Below are 22134 nucleotides of genomic sequence, written 5' to 3' on the forward strand. Positions count from 1 at the left end.
TCTAAAAATCACAAAAAGGCTTAGAAATTCATCTCTGACCTTTTATCTGTGTATAAACCACCAAAACCTCTCAGGTCTTCTGGCTAAAATCTACTTGAATACCCAGAAACAAACATGGAGAAGCAGCTTTTAGTTCATACGCTTCACTGATCTGGAACAAACTCAGAAACTTGCTTAAACTCTACTGTAATTTGATCTGAATTAAGATATAAATGTATTTGTTTAGAGTGGCTTTTTCCAGTGTTTTCTAAATATCATTGGGTTAAGTTTGTAGTTAATCTCTCTTTCATGCTATTTATCAATTATTAAATGACCTTTATGCTGATACAATGTACTTTTCTCTGTGTGATTTCCTTTTGTGTTTCAGTTTTCGTGTACTACACTTTGAATTGTCTTGCCTCTGAAATGTGCAATATAAATAAGCTTGGCTTTCTCTTTAAATCTTCAACACTAATCAAAATATGTTTTTAAAGTCTAATGGCTTTCTTTCATAATAAAATGACTTGAATAAATAAATAAATAAATAAAATTCTCTCTCATCACATGTTTTTCTTTCAGAAAGCCCAACTTTCTTCTAGTCTTGTGTGGCCATCTTAATGAAGGTTTTTTTTTTCAGTCCTTGCTTCTCTACATTCTGAAACCTGACCATGTTCAAGCAAAAGTTTTGATTATTAAAGCATTTCTTCTATGAATCCCTCATGCATTCAAGCTTCCTTAAAGTCAAGCATTAGCCCATGTGTAACTAACAAACAATAGTTACGGTAAATCTGTTACAGTAAGTTTACTATGTAGAATTTAGAAAAAAAACTTTAGTTTTAAAGCACTTGTGTTGCTAATTTGTCCCCCAGACAATGTCTGAAAGCTTTTAGTTTGTTAGCATTGTTAACTTTAGTTTCTCTAATCTTTCTTTATGCAAGCAAACTACTTTAGAATCTCTATAGGGTTTAGGGCAACACTATTTGCAGGCCAATCAACCACAGTGATACCATGTTCATTACAGTAGGTGTTAGTAGTTTAGGCAGCATTTCCATAAGCAGAGGATAGATAACATATGCACGATCCCTGTTAGTGTAATAGAAACTATCCCTGTTTGTCATTCACCTTTGCTACAGATTATTTCCTTACACTTAACATCATAATACTAAGAAAGATTGACATTTCAAAAGCAAGTTTCTTTATTCATCACTTTTTGTAACCTACCTACCATGTGGAGGCCATCTGAGACCATCTGCTTTAAAACTGTAATGCTAACACACTGGCCCAGGAGTTTGTAGATCATAACCAAACATTTCTATACCCAAATTTATCTTCGAGGTCTTGTGTAGTTCTCTAATCTTTGCAAAACACAATCTGTGGTTTCTATAAATTATAATGATCAACATTAAGACAATTACATGCTTTAGATATATCACTAGTACTATATAAATGTTGAATTGAATTATACAAATGAATGAACTACTCAGTGATATTATAATTTATTGCAACCACCTGTATGACCTAATGACCACAGTTGAAAGACATTTCTAAGGCTCCATAATCTGATAAAAAAAAAGTATTTAATACTATATGTAGAATGGGATAGTTATCAAACTGTTATTATATCAATCATAATATTAAACTCAAATAAAAAAATTTGATGCAAATGGGATTGTATGAAATTATTAGAACAGCAAACCTTTGCTTGTCAAAGAAAACATGAATGTGAAAAAATGTTTCTTTAAGAAACCAAGCTGCACGTTGATGATTAATACAGCATTGTAAATTATTACCTGCTTCTTTAAATTCATGTGTTTAACATAAACGAATGTGAGGAAGGCAAAGCTTTAAGTCAGGAACCTTTAAAATCAAGTTTTTTTATTTAAAGTGTTGGGTAGCAAACAGCCTTTGGTAATTAAAAAAAAAAGCACTCATGTCAATTGGTGTCTGTCAACTGTCTCCAAGGCAACCAAGTGTAAACGGACGACAGAAGGCATGCAGGGTGAAAAAACAAGGAAAGAGACATTGCTTGAAAGGACAGTCAGCTAAAAAGAGCTGAAAGGTTTGTTTGATAAATGCCTACAGAAGCCCAGATGAGACACACAGCTGGCCTATTTATAGTTTGAAGCAAGAGAGGCAAGTGTAAGTAAAATATATATATATTATGTTGGTCATATTTTATAGCTGTTTAAATATTATACTGTACTACATACGAACTTATTAAATTTGAAAAATTATACAGTTTAATGTTGATAGTTGTCTCATAAGTTATTTTGTGTTTTGAGCTCTTATTTAGGATATTTAGTTAATAAAGGACATATGACTATATCTGCATGTGGATCTCATTCACAGAATTATATACCACCAATGCTGCAGGCATATTTTAACCTGTAAATCTAATAGTCAGGCAGAATTACTAAATACACTGAATAACATGATAAATAGATGTTAAAATACTGATAAATTAAAATGAGCTCTAGCCAAGAGCTCATCCATTCACGCATATAAGCTGTCATCTATAGATAAGCTCATCTATGGACAATGATGTGTTTATGGTGATTCCACAACAGTTATAATGAGGGATGTATTTCCAGTCACGCCTTCTGTCTGTTCCCTGTGGGCACCAGTAGATCATTAGGGACTGGCATCACAAGCTATAGTTACACAAACATACAGACTGCCAAACACCGAACAGCAAAATCATTCTTATTCCTTCTAGATCTCAGTTCTGCATCTCTTTCTTTCAATTTTGCTCTCTCTTGTTTAAGTTGGAGCATGTGGGCTACGGATGAGAAGAAGAGCAGAGACTGTACTCATAGGGAAGATGATGATGTTATGCAGGGAGAAGAGCAGGAGGAAGAAAATTATCAGGTGGGTTTAGGACCACAACTGGAGATCCTGGATGTGCTGGCGGTATCTGACACTGATGATGAAGAAGAACGGACACGTAAGGCCCTCTTCGCTGCCTGTCGAAACAATAATTCAGAGGTGAGCTTCAGAGATACGTAGTTATATGTGTAGTAAACTAGCTGTTTTACATTAAAAATCAATTTTTTAAAGCTTTTTAAAAATAGTTTGGTTGGATAAATAGTGTTGTCACATGACACCCAGTAATTTTCCTCTCAACAACAACAGCAGCTGTTTATGCACATGTAGTGTGTGTGTCACATGATTCGCTTGTTGTTATTTAAGCTCCACCTGTGCATCCCATCCTTTGGGAGTCATGTTGAAGATGACTTCCTGGTGCCATGAGGTAGTCTCTCTAACTACTTTAATGAAGGCATTGAGAGTGAAACTGGAAATATAAACACTTGTAGTTGGTACCATTGTGGGACTAATTAAAGTCATAAAATCAGCATAGAGAGGCAAGATCTAAGAATTTTTTCTAAAATCCTAAAATTAGTCTATAATAGACAATCTATGAACTAGTGGCCCATGGACCGGTTTGATGTCTGACAATATTTTCCAGACCGGTCTGTAGCTGCAGTAATCTCTGGTTGCTATGGCAGCATTAAACATACCTTTAAAAAACACATGACAAAAACAAGTTGCATGGAAACAGCCAGCGCACAGTAGTAGTAAATATGTTAAAGCTCTAAGCTTGTTTTGCTGCGACCAGAAGGGGGGAGTTTACAGTGGAAGGTATCAGGTGACCTACGATGTCATGGCTGACATTCGTGAAGAATGAGTCAAAGACAGATGTAAGAGAGATATCGGTAATTTTTCCAAATTAAACACCATTTATTCTCGAAAAATAAATTTGTCAAAAATAATGGATGTTTTTATGCTTCTGGTTCAGCCTGGCGCCTGATGACACACAGACAAAAGGATCATATGAACAGCTATTGCTAAGTTTTACATAGTTTTAGGTTATTTTAAATTGTGCATGTCCAGTTATTTTTATTCTGTTTTTTAAATGAAAAGAGCATGTTTAAATACTAAACATATCCACTGTTTGATCCTTTGAAAAGTAGTAAAAGATTTACAGTATTATTAGCAAACTGAGTAAAGGAGAATGTAACTGCTGAAACTGTAAGAAAAACAAAGAAAAATTCAAGATCAAACACATTCCCTCTTACCTTGAGAATCAATTTAAATTGTCATCTGTCCTTACATTGATTGTGTGATACATACACTTTTATCATTTTTATTGGTGGTGTGCTCAACAGGTGGTGCAGGGGCTGCTGAGGGCCGATGCTGACCTGACGCTGTGTAACCACAGAGAGCAGACAGCGCTCCACATCAGCCCAGCTGTGCTCCAGGAGAAAATGGTGAGGTGGATGAAGAGGCCCCATTTGTCCCCACAGATGCAACTGCTTCAGGCTGCCTGGCAGGGAGACCTCGGCTCTGTGAGGCAACTGTTGGTGAGTGGTCAGCGTTAAGGTTTCCTAGATGAGCTACTCAGCAGAGACAGCAACAGCTCATGTTTATTACATCTAGTCATCAGACTTTGTTGATAATCATTTGAGATTAAACATGTTAACCCATACTACTCAACATACATTTCACAGAAGCCATGAATTTTTACATTTTTTGCAAACATAAAAAATTCCTGAAAGGTATATTTGTATAAAATCAGATGCAAACTAAATTGCACGCACAAAGCTGATCATCAAACCAAGTACAATTTGAGTTCCACGTGTAAAGTAATGGGAGCAGTGAGCTCAAACTTTATCACATGTGTTTCTTCATAGTAATAAAGCTCATATTCCTATAAGCATTTAAATACCCTCCACCTGCAAAGCAATTTATTAAATCTGCAAATAATCACAGCATAATATTTATAAATACAGATTTTTTGAAAGCCAGCTGCGAATTAATAGTCAATAATAAAGGCTATTGTTGTGGCTATAGAGGAGTAATTGGCAGAATGGCAGATGATTGAGAGAAAGCCTGTGAACATGTGAACTTATTTTGACTCAGAAATAAAAGATGTTGAATAATATTAATGGTGAAAAGATTTTTGAGCACAATTTAATGCAAAGGGAATGCAAAGGGAAGCAAAGTAATTTTTTCTCCATATGAAGCAGACTGTCTCAGTTTGTTAGTAGAATTTCTTATAAATGTAAATCAGAGACACCATTGATGCTCTATGATGGAGCCACTGCAAAATTGTTTTGTTAGGTGCTAGATAAAAGTTAAATTAATAATCAAATAACATTCTGTAATGTCATTCTGTCCTATGCCAGAACTCTCAAAGATCAGATCAACTCACCTTGGCATGCAGATCAACAATGCTTATCATATTTTCAAAATTCGTTCCTAAAAACATTTTTGATGAATTAAATGAATGAAAGACTTTGTTTGCAACATAATTAAGCATGAAAAAATAAAGAAATTATATATATATATATATATATATATATATATATATATATATATATATATATATATATATATATATATACATATACAACTGCAGATTTATGTATTTATTCATTTAATTTTCAAGCATGTATGCTTTCATTAAGGATGTCCCTGTTATGTTTTTCTGTGGTTCTGTGTTTTAGACCCAGACAGACGGCGTGGATGTTAACATTCCCAACAGTGATGGCGTAACAGCGGTGATGCTCGCCGTCAGAGACGTAGACCTGTTTGAGGGCATGGCAACCTGGTTACCATGGGAACACAACCCTGTGGAGGTTGTCAAAGAGCTGCTCAAGTTCTCAGCGTAAGGAAGAACTTTTTTATGCCTGACTTACAGCTCAGTATGGACAATATTTGCATTTACTGTGCATAAATTACAAACCAGTTCCTAATCCTTTAAGTTTTTTGTCCTATAAACTGCTAATTATGGTCTTACGGTAATATTTTTAAAGTAGTCTTGGTTCATTAATTTTGAAGCTTTTGGAAGGTTTCCAGACCTTTTATATTACAATATGTTGTTGTTTATTTATTTGTAAAGCCATCTTGCTTTAAAGTATTAATAGTTTCGGTATAAGCCAGCTATTGAATTATCAGTAACATTTCCCAAAGACATTCATTTCCAATTAAACCTAGTATGTCAGAAAAGGTATTCAGGCTGCAATCAAAGTAATTTCCAAAGCTGTATGATTGAAAATCAGTATGCCATAGGAAACAAGTCATTATGCATCAACTAGGTTTTCAGATACTAAAGATCTGAGATTCAACTGTTCCTATTTCCTAAAGAAAAGACTTTTTTTCTTTATTTTCATGTCTCAAAGATACTTTTATTTCCGAATGATTTATTTATCAATGTTACCACTCCCACAAAAAAAGAAAAGGAAATAAGGCACTACATTTTGAAACCGAAACATATATGAGGAGACAAAAGGGCATGAAGTTTAAAAGTCTGACCAGATTTATTTTTTTTTACCTACTGTTGCATTTTATTTATCTTTTAATTCCAGCCTTGATCTTTATTTCAGCTGTATAAGTACTTTTTTTTTTACACACTGGAAAATAAAGTATAATCTATCATTCATCAGTTCCAAGCAGAGCTGTTTGCTCTTTTTAAGAACATAATTAATGAAAAAATCTAAGTTAACACATTTGATAGCAGGACCAGACTTTCATGATGGTTCACACTGTTTCAGATGAAGCAGTCTTTTGCAAAAGCAATACTTTATGGTCAGGTTTTAAACAAGAAATGTAAAAACTAAAAGCCCATAAAACGCTAAAGAAAATTCAGCAAGCCTTAAGAACAATTGATCACCTAGCCATAAAATAAAAACACATTTTTTGGACCCTATATATTTATATATGTACACAGTATGTTGCATATTTTTGGTTTTCTTAAGGGACCATGTCAGTGTTACTGTATGAAGCTGTTCCATCTACTTCTTTAAAATTGAAACAGTGAAGTACGAGCTCGAGACCACAACGGTTACTCTGCACTCCACTATGCCGCTAACCTCAGCAGCCATCTGATGGAAGAGATCATTCCAGTTCTGATCGAGGCTCTGAGTCACACAGGTATGCACAAACACAGACTGATCCTAAAAGCTACTTTTAAACGCTTATAAACCACTTAGATTATAGTTTGCACTGAATTACAGCATGTCTAACAGAATTAGATCAAAAATAGAACAGAAAGGAAGAAAATGTGCTGGTTAGTTTTTTCTAATGCTATAGACTCAAAACTGATTTAGAGTTGATCTACTTAGTTTTGTTTCTCTCCTAGATGAAGCTAATAAAGGAGCTGCTACTGCAGTTAACTCTTTACTTTTCATCTAGCAAAACATTTACCTTGTGACACAAATTACCAGATTATTTAACTTGAATGAATATTGAGAGGTCAGGGCTGACTCACATTCTGTTATGTATCAACTTCAACAGATTGGTTGGCAAATAGTAGTAAAGAATTCTTTTTTCCTTTTTTTATTCCTTTAATTCTTGCAGAAGTTGACCCCAAGTCCTCTTCAACATTTGAGAAATATAGTTTCCAAGATGCTCACCATGCATATTCAGACCCAGAGCAGAGGGATCATCAAACTAGAAGCTCTCAACACAGTGACCACTCTCAAAGCCATATCAAGGTAAGAAAAACAAACAGAGCTGTTTAAATACAACAAGGAAAAAAACATATCTTGTCTATACATTTGGCATTTTCACTGGAAATACCCTGAAATTCAAATCTACAGTAAATCCTGAGTAAAAAGAAACTTTACTGCTGGAAAAAGCTAATTTTCCACACCTGTTTGGGTGTGGCTGCAGGTCTCAGGTATCCCTAATGAATAAACACAGGAGAAGAAAGAGAATACGCAAAAACACAGAACACGAGCATGTCCAGTAAAAAGCTGTGGGGGATCAATGTAGCCTCATATGGAAAGAGATGAGCCAGCAGATGGTCAGTAGAAAGACAGAGCAGCTGGTTAATGGGGACATTTTACCATTTATGTACATCCTAGAGCAAACAGGCTGAGTTTTGATGCAAAAAAATGAAATGACAAAGCTGAAAAAGGTTTAGCAAATGATCATATCTGTATTCCCTAGGGCTGAAGCAATGAATCGGATTCCTCCTGATTAATGGATTACTTAAAAAAATCGTAACTAATTTAGTAATCGATAAATTCTAACTGGAGAATCTAAAATGTTTTAGATGACAAAACATTTAGCATTTAAAAACGTATTCATCTGTCAATATGCTCTTTCCAAAACTCCTGAAATGGAAAAGTTTTAGTTTCACCCGGTTTAATTTAATAAAAAGTCTTCTTTAAGGAAACTTTTGTTATCTGATTATTAATCGATTAATCGATAAAATAATCAACAGATTAATCAATTTGCAAAACAACAGCCCTAGTACTCACTAAAACTAGAAATTTGAAATAAAACCAGGGTGCAGACTGAAAAAAGTAATTGCTTACAGGCCTTTAATAACGTACTATTGTTAACAACTTAAAAGCTTGAATTTCTGGACATTATGTTAGGTTAAACAATAAATTAAATCTTATTTGGATTGTATGTGATGGACCAGCATTGACACTGAACTGTGAAACGTGGTGGTGGCAGCATCAGCAGGGACAGTCAAAGAGGTGATCAGAAGAGGAGGAAAATACAGAAAAAAATGTATCAAAAAATTATTGAAACATGTTAAATGGCTTATTGTGGGCAAAATCTGAAGAAACGAGGGAGGAATCAAGCCTGTTTTTTTACTGGGCTCTATGGGGCATTTATTCACTAACTGTTTTTTGTTTTCGTATTTTAGTCATTCATTCATTTATTAGTCAATTTATTATCTTCCTTTGCTTTTATTCTGCTTTTATTTTTCTTCTATTTTATTATCAAATTCATATAAAACACTTTGAATTCTGCGTGTACTGAATTTTGCTATGCTATGTTATTTTAACCTACAAAGTAGTACAGGTATGTGATTTTATTATTTATATTTTCAAAAATTTCTTCTAAAAATCATGTTAAAGTTTTCAATGTAAGAATTTCTTTTGGTGCCTGTATTGTGTTTTAGCAATATCCAAGAGATGCAAGATTTCTTTTTAACATATCATTAAGAATGAGATTAAATTACTGGAAACTTGATTTATAAAATAACGAGATCGTTGATTTTTTTTTAGACATTTCTACAGACGCCAGGAAGTTCTCCTCAGTTTGATAAAAAAGATTTCAGCCAAGGTAAGGATTTGTTAAAAGAAAACATCAACAAAAAAAAAACATTAACATTTTGTAAAATAAGTTAATGTTCTTGATCCTAGAAAATAAAAGGGGTTGTTATGATTTCAGAACAAAACATAACTCAGGAAAAAAAAAAGGATTAAATGCTTTAAAAGGTAAACGTCTAACACAATCTGACTGTAGATCTAAAAATGTTTTAGAGTGAAAAGTGGGAATCATTGTTAGCAATTTAAGGTTAAATTGAAAAATACTCATAAATGTTGGTAACTCTGGTACAAAGACATGAATTCAATCTTTTATTGTGGTACTGTGGTCCTGTTTTTCTTCCAAAGACATTAGGAACCTTTGTACCCATAATCAGATGGCCAAAGACAAAAACTGAAAATAATTTGTCATTAAATCTTCAGCAGAAAAATTATCCAGAACATAGACCTCAATAAACACAGGTTGTTTACCAGACAAAATGGCTAAAAACAAGTATTTTTCCAGCAGCACCGTTAAATTAAGCCTGCTTTAGGAAATAGGCTTAGAAACAAGCAGGTACAGTGCTCTGGGAGAGGAACAAAATGATCAGCATCCCAAATGGGCCTCGAGATCAGATCACCTGCACAAAGGGGAGGGGATCCTAGGGAGACCAAGGAGAGGGAGACTGTCCAGGATGGGAGGGGTCTTCCCCACAATACAAAGCTCTCCTCTGAGAAACCTTCCTGAACATCTTTCACCTCTGCATCCTCCGCAGTGAGGCTGATAACGGCTTAAGCAAACGATAATGTAAAAGGAATAAAACCGCGTTACTGTTAGGGTTTCACAGATAAATGGGGAAAATTATAAATCTGGACATCAAAGCTGACGGATCCACGGAGCTTGAAACAGGTAAATGAAGCTGTTCTCTTAAAGAAAGTATTAATATGTGTTAAACTGTTTTTAAAATATGAATATTTAATTAAAAATAAATTCAAGTTTACATTTGATGCTCTTTCTAATACTAAAAACATGGTTTAACCTAAAATACTCAAGCTATTTTTTCACAATACTGGGGTTTGGAACCACATTTCTCCTTTTTATTGCTAATTCAGTCATTGTTTCCTTACCTCTGTGCATCAGTGTTGTACCTTAAATGTGTTTATTAGTTTATGTACTTAATTCTACTGGAGGAAATGAGTGACCAGACCTTAAGTAGGGCTGATGAGTGAGTGCTTGTGTGTCCGCAGCTCACAAGGGGATTCCCACCTGTTCTCAAAACACCATGGAAACTCTGAAACACATCGGGCGAGCCAATCAGGATGTGAGGAGGGGAAACAGGTGGGCATGAAAATTTCTTTTTTCACATGTCTATCAGAATAAAAGGAGTTTTAGCACTAGAACATTGTATGTGTACAGCAAACACACCCTCCTTATTTCCAAGGTTTGTTAGCATATATATCTCTTGCTTTGACACCAGCACTATAAAGGAGGCCTATCCTGTTACATTTGCAGACCTGTGCGCGGGCACCTGTCGCTGTGTCCAGAGGACAATCTGTTCTACCCAAACAGGTTGGGTACACACAGACAGGGCTGGAGAACTTTGGTGAATCAGCTCATTGTCTGTTATGAGGAGCACTCACATCTGAATCAGGTCCAAGTTCTGAGAAGAGAATAAAGCTCTTTGAGCTGCTCTGATTTCATAGAATCAGCTGCCTTCCAGGAATAGGGTGAGATTCTACAAGTTTGGCTCCATTCAAGGATAGAAACTCATCCATAGTTATCATTTCACTCTTCAATATATATTGTTTGTGAATATTGTTTTCTGACATGTAATTAGAGCAAAGGGCTGTTTCAGTCAGAATATGGAGCAGAAACGGAAAAGAAGAGAAGAAGACTGATAGCCTGATAATGAGCCCAGAAAAACAAGGAGTAATCAGTTTTGGAGGATGATTACTGAATGAAGAGAGATGAACTAATTACAGCAGAATAACAGTGTGGAACGGATATATAACATTACGTATGAAATTCAATCTGTAAATCATTGAATCCAAAGTTGATCTTTTTTAGTTATAAGTCAGAAAACCACAGGCTACTGCTATTTGTAGTGTTTAAAATGGTGCTTAAAATGGCTAAAATCACACACAGGTGCACACAGTTAGAGGATTGTTACTCAGCTTTTAAAGAAGGTTTCTGCTTTTCAAAATCTTGAAGTGAGATCAAACAACATCTTTAGGTTGAAATTATTGTCTGACATGCTAAGAAACATTTCAATGACCAATAATTCTTTTAACAGGGTTTAAAGAGTAGATCTACCATAATTAGAATACTGTCAGAGAAGAAATAAGTAAATTAAATAAAATAAAAAATTATTAGAACTGACCATATTATCACGTTTATCCTGAAACCAGACCCTGATGCTAAAAGAAATGCATGGTGGCGGAAGTGCCATGGTTAAGGGATGCTTTGTTGCAGCAGGATCTATGTAGTTCCCCATCACATAATCCATTGTGAAATGCACTGTGTAAAAGATAGGGATTAAGAAATATATAATCAGGTTACCTAAAGTTTTATTTTTAATTAAACAGAAATAGACCTGCCAAAACGAATGGGACCGATGCACAACAGATCTTCATTTGATTTATATTCTGTGAAGGAGTTTGAGATGAGCTGCAAATGCTACCTCACTTTCTTTACACAAATGTCACAGAATGGATGCTAAATGCATCTCTCTGAAATTATTATACATAAACGGGGTAAGACTAGCTTCTTTGTAAAAGGGTGTTGTACCTGTCACAGAAAAATATTGTGTTAAAATCACAGTTTCTGAATAAATATTATTTTCTTGTTGAGTATAATACAATTAAATACCTTTGTTTCCAAAAACAAAACAAAAGATAAGGCATTTACATATTAGCTTAATATTTCCTAATCTTATGGGTCCAAATCCAAGTCATCGTCTGTCATAATCTTGGCACTAATGACTGGATTATTAGTTCCTTTCTTCCACCTGCTTAGCTCAGTTTTTCATTTGCTCTTATCAGATCCACCTGTCACAGCTCCTATATAAGCTGCCTTTTTTCCAGCCATCAGTGCCAGATTATTCGAGCCGTGTATAAGAAGTATCTAGCGTACCCTGTTGCGTTTTGATTACCTGATCCGGACCTGTTTCTGGACTCCTGAGTTTGGTTTGCCCCTTGTCCGGTCTATTTCTGCCTGTTCCTATTTTCAGACTGCTGTTTGGATTCTGTCCGTTAAAGACCTTGGATCAGTCCCCTTGACAAAATCAACCTATTTACAGACATATTCTAGCAGTGTTTAAGCCATTGCTTTCATTAAAACAGTTGTTCGTTGCTGGGTCAGAATTCTGTGTTCCAGATGGGTTCTGTTAGTTCTGCTAATTTATGCTGGACTGTGTTCAAATCCCCTCTAGGAATCACATCTAGCTATGTAGCTTCAAGTTGGTGGGATTTGCTAATTGTCGTGTTGAGGGTCTGTTTTATTATCAACACAAGCAGATTGCAATGGTTCCAGCTCCACTATAGGAACAAAAATAATCATAGTTTATTCTTGCATCCTTTACAATGTTTAAATGTGTAACAATACCATATTGTTATTATCACTATGTTTTGTAGCTACAGATGTACCACAAGCATGGTAGCTCTGATCCTGTATGAAACCCACTTTACTGTCTTTCCTGACTCCTTTCTCTCATTGTATTTCCAGAGGTTTGTGCCTACCCAGCCTGTCCAACACCAACAGACAGTGTGATCATACAGAAACCTTTCTGTCATCTGGCTTTCTGAGTAGCAGGACTCCATGTCAGCCTGTACCACCGAGACAAAGGTCCATATACGCATAAATGTTGACAATTTAAAGCAGGAAGTAATGTGTCACATCAACACTCTTACAGAACTAAAATATTACAAATATATATATACACCTAATCCAACAACAGTTACTAGTCAAACTTACTAAGCATATATAGCTGTATTGTTTTACTGCAGAATGTTCTCATGCAGGATTGATAAATGGAAGTTAGATTGTAACTGAAATTCAAAGAAGCATCCGTAACAAACTTTGAAATGAAGTGTCTCTATGTTCCTGACAGGCAGAGAACAAGAAGTGTGGTTGAAGCCTCCCCACCTTCCCACAGCCTGCTTCATGTGTCAGAGTCAAGCCAGCTAAGCCAATCAGCCCCCAGCATCATGGAACCACTTCTGTGCCCCACCTTGATGCAAGCCAGAGTTCACATTCAGACCCGTATGTATGAACAGAACTTATGAATATAGAGCTCAGATAATAGGTTGTTATTAAAACTAATTTCTTTATGGTTACAGGACTGAACTCTCAAAATTCTTTAAATGATCAAAAGGTGAGTTTCAATACTGTTTAAATTACTCCAAAAAAAAATTTATTATTTTTTTTTTTAATAAATTGGTGTCATGGTAGGAGCAAAGTGTATTACTGTTTATACACTAACCACCAGCCTTAACAGAAAGACCTTGCTAGTGTCAGCTTGGACCAAGTTTGCATCATAACTCAATTAATTCTTTATATAGATTTAACTAAAAGTTCAAACATTTATGACAGACTTTGGTTCATAATAACATGAAAGCATACTGCAGTGGCTACTGAACTGTCAGCTGTAAATCAATGATTTAAAACTATTGCACCATATCCTCAAAGTACCCCTGTTTTCTAGGCCACCAGTTGATTTCTGTGCACATAGCTGCACTTACTGGATACTTTCTCTTCTATGGAACATTTTCTGCACACCGTAAAGCCGTTTGTGCATGCAAATCTCAGTACTCAGCCATTTGTAACAGGCACGGAGGAGTCACTCTGGTACCAACCAGTAGTTTAAAATTTACAGTCAATTAAACCCCTTTTTTCACAATACGGATGCTCAGCTGGACAATTTGTAAGTTGTCTAGATGTTGAAATGCATTGATTTGCTTGTACAGGTGCTGGTCATAAAATTAGAATATCATGAAAAAGTAGATTGATTTCAGTAATTCCATTTAAAAAGTGAAACTTGTATATTATATTCATACATTACATACAAACTCATATATTTCAGATGTTTATTTTGTTTAATTTTGATGATTACAAATGACAACAAATGAAAATCTCAAATTCATCATATCAGAAAATTAGAATATTACTGAAGACCAATAAAAACAAAGGATTTATAGAAATGTTGGCCAACTGAAAAGTATGAACATGAAAAGTATGAGCATGTACAGCACTCAGTATTTAGTTGGGCCTCCTTTGGCCTGTATTACTGCAGCAATGCGGCGTGGCATGGAGTCGATCAGTCTGTGGCACTGCTCAGGTGTTATGATAGCCCAGGTTGCTCTAATAGTGGCTTTTAGCTCTTCTGAATTGTTGGGTCTGGTGTATTGCATCTTCTTCTTCACAATACCCCATAGATTTTCTATGGGGTTAAGGTCAGGAGAGTTTGCTGGCCAATTAAGAACAGGGATACCATGGTCCTTCAACCAGGTACTGGTAGCTTTGGCACTGTGTGCAGGTGCCAAGTCCTGTTGGAAAATGAAATCTGCATCTCCAAAAAGTTGGTCAGCTGCAGGAAGCATGAAGTGCTCTAAAACTTCCTGGTATGTGGCTGCGTTGACCCTGGACCTCAGAAAACACAATGGACCAACACCAGCAGATGACATGGCACCCCAAACCATCACTGACTGTGGAAACTTTACACTGGACTTCAAGCAACGTGGATGAAGTGCCTCTCTTCTTTTCCTCCAGACTCTGGGACCTTGATTTCCAAAGGAAATGCAAAATTTACTTTCATCAGAGAACATGACTTTGGACCACTCACCAGCAGTCCAGTCCTGTTTCTCTTTAGCCCAGGCAAGACGCTTCTGACGCTGTCTGTGGTTCAAGAGTGGCTTGACACAAGGAATGCGACAGCAGAAACCCATGTCTTTCATACGTCTGTGTGTGGTGGTTCTTGAAGCACTCACTCCAGCTGCAGTCCACTCTTTGTGAATCTCCCCCACATTTTTGAAGGGGTTTTGTTTCACAATCCTCTCCAGGGTGCGGTTATCTCTCTTGCTTGTACACTTTTTTCGACCACATCTTTTCCTTCCCTTCGCCTCTCTATTAATGTGCTTGGACACTGAGCTCTGTGAACAGCCAGCCTCTTTAGCGATGACCTTTTGTGTCTTGCCCTCCTTGTGCAAGGTGTCGATGGTCGTCTTTTGGACAACTGTCAAGTCAGCAGTCTTCCCCATGATTGTGTAGCCTATAGAACTAGACTGAAAGACCATTTAAAGGCTTTTGCAGGTGGTTTGAGTTAATTAGCTGATTAGAGTGTGGCACCAGGGGCCATCAATTTTGAACCTTTTCACAATATTCTAATTTTCTGATATGATGAATTTGAGATTTTCATTTGTTGTCATTTGTAATCATCAAAATTAAACAAAATAAACATCTGAAATATATGAGTTTGTATGTAACGTATGAATATAATATACAAGTTTCACTTTTTAAATGGAATTACTGAAATCAATCTACTTTTTCATGATATTCTAATTTTATGACCAGCACCTGTATATCATTGTCTTTATTGCTATGTATGTTAGCCTACCATTAAACAGGTAGATTTAATAAGATAGTTGGTGGATGTATTGATGTGTTTCTATTTTTTGATGGGGTTTTTTTGCTGTTCTTTTGCTCCTTTTTCTTCACTGAATTCTCCATTCTATCAATGATTCGACTGTTTCTAAAACTTGTAGATGAAAAGGCAATATCAAGTAATGATGTATTCAAGATTTATGCAGCTTGTTCACACCACTGAACTATTGTCTGTATTCCTAGGGTTCTGTGCCAGCTTTATACTCTCGCACACCCAAGCTTTTGGTGCCGCTAGACGGCCGCCCCAGAGATCCCAACGCTCTGCCATCACTGAAACCTCATGTTCCCCTGAAGCCCATCAACCGGAGCCCACTTCGCACCAAAAGAAAGCTTAGAAAAGGGGGGCTGTCCTTGTGCAGTGTGTGGAATGGTCTTTCTAACGCTGGCAGTGAGGAAAGTGGATCCAGCAGTAGCAGCAGCCAGAGTTCAATCAACTTGGAAAATGAGGATAATGATGGACAAATCCAAGAAGAAACAGCTAACAGGGAAGAAAATCTGAAGTTTGTTAAAGACGAAGAGTTGCAGCAATCAGACGGTAGAAATCTATCAGAGGCAGATTTGTCTGAGAATACAATGTTCCATCCTAACATTAAAGGAAGAATATGTTCAATGGTTAACAGATCACAACATGACGGAGAAAGAGATTACCTCCATAGTACTAAACATGTAAGAATAGAAAACGCTGAGAGTGAAGCAAACACAACAAACCATCCAAAGGAGGCACTTAATTCTAAGAAAGAAGAAACTTTAACTCTGGGAGAATTTGAGAATAATAAACAATGTGAAAGATATTTTCTTACTGAAGACAAAAGGGATATGAGCTGCATGGCTGAATACAAGACAGCGGTAAGCAAAGAAATTACATACAATGAAAGAGATCTTCAACATGACCCACATGGCTGTTCTGAAGAAAATAATGGAAATGAACAGATAAAATCAGATCACAACGAGCCAATGAGAAATGATTTATTTGATCAGGAAGCAAAGGCAACAAAAAGAAGAGCTTGCAGTGCAGCAACTGCTGTGGAGAAAACCGGCTTCTTTCCTGTGGATCCAAAGGAATATGAGATGATGTTCAAAGCCCGGAATAAGGAGAGTAAAACGAGGATGAACTGTCACCTAAAGGCAAATAATTCTACTATTCATTCCCCCAACAAAGATCCAAGTATGTCTGGTGGAAACCACTCCAAAGTGACACTCTCCACAGAAGTCAAAGTCAAAAGCAAGAAAATCCCTGACATTAGCAGAGAACCCCCCTTGGCCAAAGCGAAGTTAAATTTTAAAGTGGATAATGCTGCTTGTCTTAATTCTGGTACACAAACCCTTCATAATGTTGGTGATTTTCCACACAGCTACAAAACACATCAGCAGACATCAGTTAGAGAGCTAAAAAAGACACAGCAGTTCAAGAAACCATGCTTGGGTGGAGAAAACACAAGATCTAAATCTGCTGTGGACCTCATTACTTACAGAGACATGTTTCAGCAAATACAGAGCGGCGAGGAAGGACCAGCCATGTATGAGATGTTCGCTGGGCCATTTTTTGAAAATCTTCAAGTCTCCAGGTCTTCTGAAAAACTTAAAGAGAGACAACTACAGTCCATGCCAAGTAGAAAGACAAAACAAAGCCACGAAGCCAAACACAAACCGACACAGAAAAAGCCCAAGACAAACTCGGGGGAGAGCACAGCTGCTTTGATTAAGATCAGACCAAAACCGAGATCCGCTCAAATGACACCTCGTTCCACCAATGACAGCTGCAGAGCACAAAGTAACCCTAAAGTTGAGAAAGCAACTCCTCAAGAGTTTTCTCATAAACCGTTCATGGGTGAATCTGAAAACCCCATTTTATCAACCATAGTAGAAACTCTTTCTAAAGATGGATCTGAAAGATTGTCACCAGGCAACAAGAGTCCTGCTGGATCACCAACTCCCCTTTATGGTGTTGATTCCAGACTCATGGGAAACCCCACAACTTCCTCAGTGACATCGATGGCAAACTTAGCTGAACAAGATCCAGAGTTGAATCAATCTCTGAGCCCTCAGCAGGCAATGATCGACCCTTCAACATCTTCAGGCAGTAGCTGCCACACCCTCATGTCACCAGTTTATAAGAAGTTTCTGGAAGAGGTTGGGGAGGGTCCACTGACTGATGACCTGCTGCAATGTCTGGCAGAGGAGCTGATCTCTTTGGATGAGAGGGATGTTCCTACGGCTCACGAAAACTCAGAACCGGGAAAATCCGTTTTCCATGTGGAAGAAGAGCTTTTATCGGGACAAAAGACATTCCCTGAGGTAACAATTTTAGCCTAAAATGATCAAATATTTTACTTAATTCACATCCTACACACATGGTCATTGTCACCTTTTAACTGTGGTGCTCAATACTGTAAGTATACTAATCAGAGATGCATAATTTTTTTGTTGTGAGAAAAAAGTCATAAGAGAAACGAGGCATAAAAAATCAGCTTGTGTTTAAGTAACCTGTACATATATCACTCAATTGATTGATTCTAACTTTAATAGAAAGTCTGCAAAGGTCTGGACTGTGAAACTAACCAGAGGACACCAAAGTATTTGTTTGGAAAGGATGCAAACTCAGCACAGAAAGGTTGAATTTTGTATATTGCACTATGCAGCCCAGTCTATAAAAAGCATCCAACGTGGCTATCTTCACACATCTCTCCATTAGTCTCAATTTTATATGTTTTTCCTAGAAGAAAGTTGATCCAAAGAAGACAGAGAGGGACCACAATAAATCACAGACTGCATATCATGGGGGTGTCCTAATTTTTTTTTTTTTACATTTTTGCTTTCTAATTTATTTGATTAATTACAGGTTTAAAAATGATTAAAATTTATTTTAAATAACTAACATCTAATGAAATAAGTTTTGAACAGAAAGATAGACATGTATTGCACATTCTTAAAGGATTAAAGTTAAGTTAACCGCCTATATATGGGATTGCTGTTGTATTATTGTTTGTTTTAAATTATTTTCATCCAAAAATGATTTGAATGTTTTCATTCCAGGTTGCTTCAGCTGACAGTAACTCTTACCTCGGCTCAGAGCTGGTTGCCAACGACACCATAACATGGGCTAAGGGTGAAGTACTTGGGAAGGGAGCATATGGGACAGTGAGTATTACAAAAATATTCCTACTTAGTAAATATGTATGTTGATTATTAAATAGGGACTTTAATGAAAGGTATTTACATTACAAACTCCTGTCAGTATTCCAGCTGGTCAAAAGCTAGCTTTACTGTTCAGTTCATCCTATTTCAGCAGCTGAGACTGAGGTGGTTCTTTTCTCAGGTTTACTGTGGTCTGACCAGTCAGGGCCAGCTGATCGCCGTAAAGCAGGTTTGTCTGGATTTGTCTGACCCTAATGCTGCAAACAAGGAGTACAATCGTCTTCAGGGGGAGGTGGAGTTACTTAAAACCCTTCGACACAGCAATATTGTTGGCTTTCTGGGGACATCCCTTTACCAGCATGTGGTTTCCATCTTCATGGAGTACATCCCTGGTGGATCGATTGCTAGCGTACTTCACAGGTTAAAATGGTCAAATACTTTGAGCTGATTTTCTTCAAGAAGCTTAATTACCAAATCCATTTTATTTCCTTTTATCCCCCCCCCAGATTTGGTCCTCTGCCAGAGAGAGTGTTGGCATTGTACACCCATCAGATCCTTGAAGGCGTTGCGTTCCTTCATCAGAACAGAGTGATTCATCGGGACTTAAAAGGAAACAATGTCATGCTGATGCCGACTGGTGTCATCAAGCTCATAGACTTTGGCTGTGCACGACGCCTCAGCTGCTTAAACCAGACAGCCCCAAGCAGCGGGGAGCTGCTGAAGTCCATCCATGGCACGCCTTATTGGATGGCACCAGAGGTGAGCGATTCTTTTTGCATATATACATTGTAATACGCGTTTGGTTGAATTTGCTTACAAAATGTATGCAAGCTCACTGCCTTAAAAATGTCATTTTGCAAAAGTTGTAACGATTCCACAACTCAACCGACAGTAACTTTGAGTAGACTGGACTTAATAGTGATGGCGGCTCTTTTTTAGGGAACCAGCCTTTAGAGCTCATCGGCTGGCAAGGAGCGTTCAGTTCAGATTTCAAGCTTCTTCTCACATTTCCTTATTATGTTTTCATTTAAATCATGCATTCCTTATTTTCAACTTGGGAAAAATGTGCCAAGGACACTGGGAATAAAGCATATGTTTGATTCACACAGGAGCAAGTAGATGACAGTTTTCCGCCTGTAGAAGGGTGTGATTTTAAGTGATTTGAATTGTTCCCAGGAGCATCCTCACTCATAGTTTAGTCCGGCCACACAAAAGAACTAAAATCAGCAAATGAGGTTACACCAATCTGTGTGTCTCCACCTGTTTCAAATACTACTTTTTTGTTTGGACTTAACTTAAATATTTTAAGTGATCATGTTGGTTCTTCTGCAGCAGATCTCTTACTATTTCCATTGGAGCCTCTGGACACTTCACCATCATCTGCACCTTGTGAATGCATCTTTGCATAAATGTTAACTTACTTATGAGATAAATAGGAGACATTATTATCAAGTTAACCGGGAGCCACATTACCCTGCTCTTGTTGAACACAGAGAACAAGGAGGCTCTGCCTTTATTGCTCTTATAAACACGTAGCCTTCCGCTTTACAAAGTAGTGCCAAACAAAATACAACAGTGTCAAGCATTGTACTCAACAGATCTGATTTTTTTTAAATCTAGCAATTCACTGCCCTTATTAAAAAGGAGTATAAACAAGTTGATGAGAACTGTCTTCTCACTTAGTTTTTTTTAATAAAATTTTTTATTAAGATTGTTCCATATCACAGTATAATCTATAGAATTTAGTTTGTGCATTTCATCATGTAAATTCAACCTGAATGCAGATTGAAATTTAAAGATCTGCTAAGAAAGTCTGAGGTTTCTCATCCACATACCTCAAAAACTAAAATGTTTTGCACTCCAAAAGTTATTTTGCACAAAATGATATGAACCTATTTATGTTATTTGCATGAATTTTGTCACCCTCCTATAATTCTTATTTTTTCTGTTTGTCAGGTTATCAATGAGTCAGGATATGGCAGGAAGTCAGATATTTGGAGTGTTGGTTGCACAGTGTTTGAAATGGCCACAGGTAAACCACCACTCGCACACATGGATAAAATGGCTGCCTTGTTCTACATCGGGGCCAGAAGAGGCTTAATGCCATCACTGCCAGACAGCTTCTCAGAGAATGCAAAGGACTTTGTTCAAATCTGCCTGACAAGGTATGTTGTCACTTTATATGGAGGATTTCCTTTCTGTATTTCCTTTCTGTATTTGGCAAACTGTCAAAATAAGGATCCTCCTATCATATTTTCTTTTTTAATCTAGAGACCAGAGCCTACGGCCATCAGCTGCCCAGCTGCTGAGGCATTCCTTCATTCCTAAAAGGCAGACTAATATAAAATACTGTGAGACACAAAAAAACAACTGTTCTCATGGTCATCGTGTTCCGCCTTATCAGGATCCGTGTCATGGGTGTGTTTTCAGCAGAGATGTCCCAAATCCTAACTCCAAGGAACCCTCCTCCAGCAGAACTCCATTGGATTCTAAGACAATCCAAGAGGCATAATGCCTGCTCCGGATCCCAGGGCTTCTCCCAGTGGGACGTGCTTTCAGCCCCTCATAAGGGAGGTGTCAAAAAGAAAACAATGACCAGCTGACCCCTCTTGATGTGGAGAAGAAGCAGCTCTACTCCAAGCCCCTCGCAGATGGAGATGCTTATCCCCTGATCTCCTCACATTTCCAGGATGCCTTGCAGAGAAAACTGATTTGAGCTGCTTGTATCCAAAGTTGCTGTGGTCCAAATTTTAGTATTTAATGTAGAATAACTGGTGTTCTTAAATCTAGACATTATATTATTGTTCTAATTCTGGTTAAAAAATGTAGCTTTGCATTTAAGGTGAAAGCTCCACAACTGCACTGACCTCAAACCAACAAAAACAAGGATATTTTGGTAACCGTGTTAATACTGTAAACAAAATTATTCAAATCCTTGTGGAAAACATTGTAAAATGTATAATGTACAATTTATAACAACCATAAGCTTTACTTTTGTTAACAAATATTAGGTGCCAACTTTATAAATATAAAAGGTGTAGTTTACTCAATTCTGTAAGTTGTTTGCTCTGTTTGTGATATATGTTAAAGCAGATAACCAATCAATGCTGCAAAATGTTTCAACATAATAGACAGAATTTTCATATATAGACATTACAAATCATTGCTATTCAAGGGTCACATAAATTGTTTTGACATAAAGGTACATACCACATGGAATATTGTCTCAACTTAAGTCTTTTTTGCCAAAATTAATAAGTAAACTACTATTAATCAATTATAAAAATGCAATAACCTTCAACGGATGAGTTT

At 36.8% G+C, this 22134-nt stretch overlaps 1 protein-coding gene across 4 annotated transcripts; it reads left to right on the top strand.

The window, feature by feature from the left end:
* Positions 1-1995: 1995 nt before the first annotated feature.
* Positions 1996-21872, top strand: map3k19 (mitogen-activated protein kinase kinase kinase 19). Of its 4 annotated transcripts, XM_038268025.1 has the most exons (17): positions 1996-2118; positions 2745-2964; positions 4146-4340; positions 5487-5647; positions 6797-6912; positions 7339-7475; positions 9009-9066; positions 10278-10368; positions 12754-12873; positions 13139-13290; positions 13368-13402; positions 15871-17982; positions 18721-18825; positions 19004-19242; positions 19329-19581; positions 20779-20987; positions 21094-21872. In XM_038268025.1, the coding sequence occupies exons 2-17, from the start codon at positions 2752-2754 to the stop codon at positions 21332-21334; spliced, it is 4437 nt and encodes a 1478-aa protein (XP_038123953.1). In that variant the 5' UTR covers positions 1996-2118; positions 2745-2751; the 3' UTR covers positions 21335-21872. The 4 variants fall into 4 exon arrangements, with proteins under 4 accessions (XP_038123953.1, XP_038123954.1, XP_038123955.1 ...); XM_038268026.1 differs by lacking the exon at positions 1996-2118 and having other exon boundaries at positions 2669-2964; XM_038268027.1 differs by lacking the exons at positions 1996-2118; positions 2745-2964 and adding an exon at positions 3208-3677.
* Positions 21873-22134: the final 262 nt, after the last annotated feature.

Source organism: Cyprinodon tularosa, unplaced genomic scaffold (genome assembly GCF_016077235.1).
Source record: "Cyprinodon tularosa strain WSP-4 unplaced genomic scaffold, ASM1607723v1 ctg690, whole genome shotgun sequence".
Taxonomy (NCBI): Eukaryota; Metazoa; Chordata; class Actinopteri; order Cyprinodontiformes; family Cyprinodontidae; genus Cyprinodon; species Cyprinodon tularosa.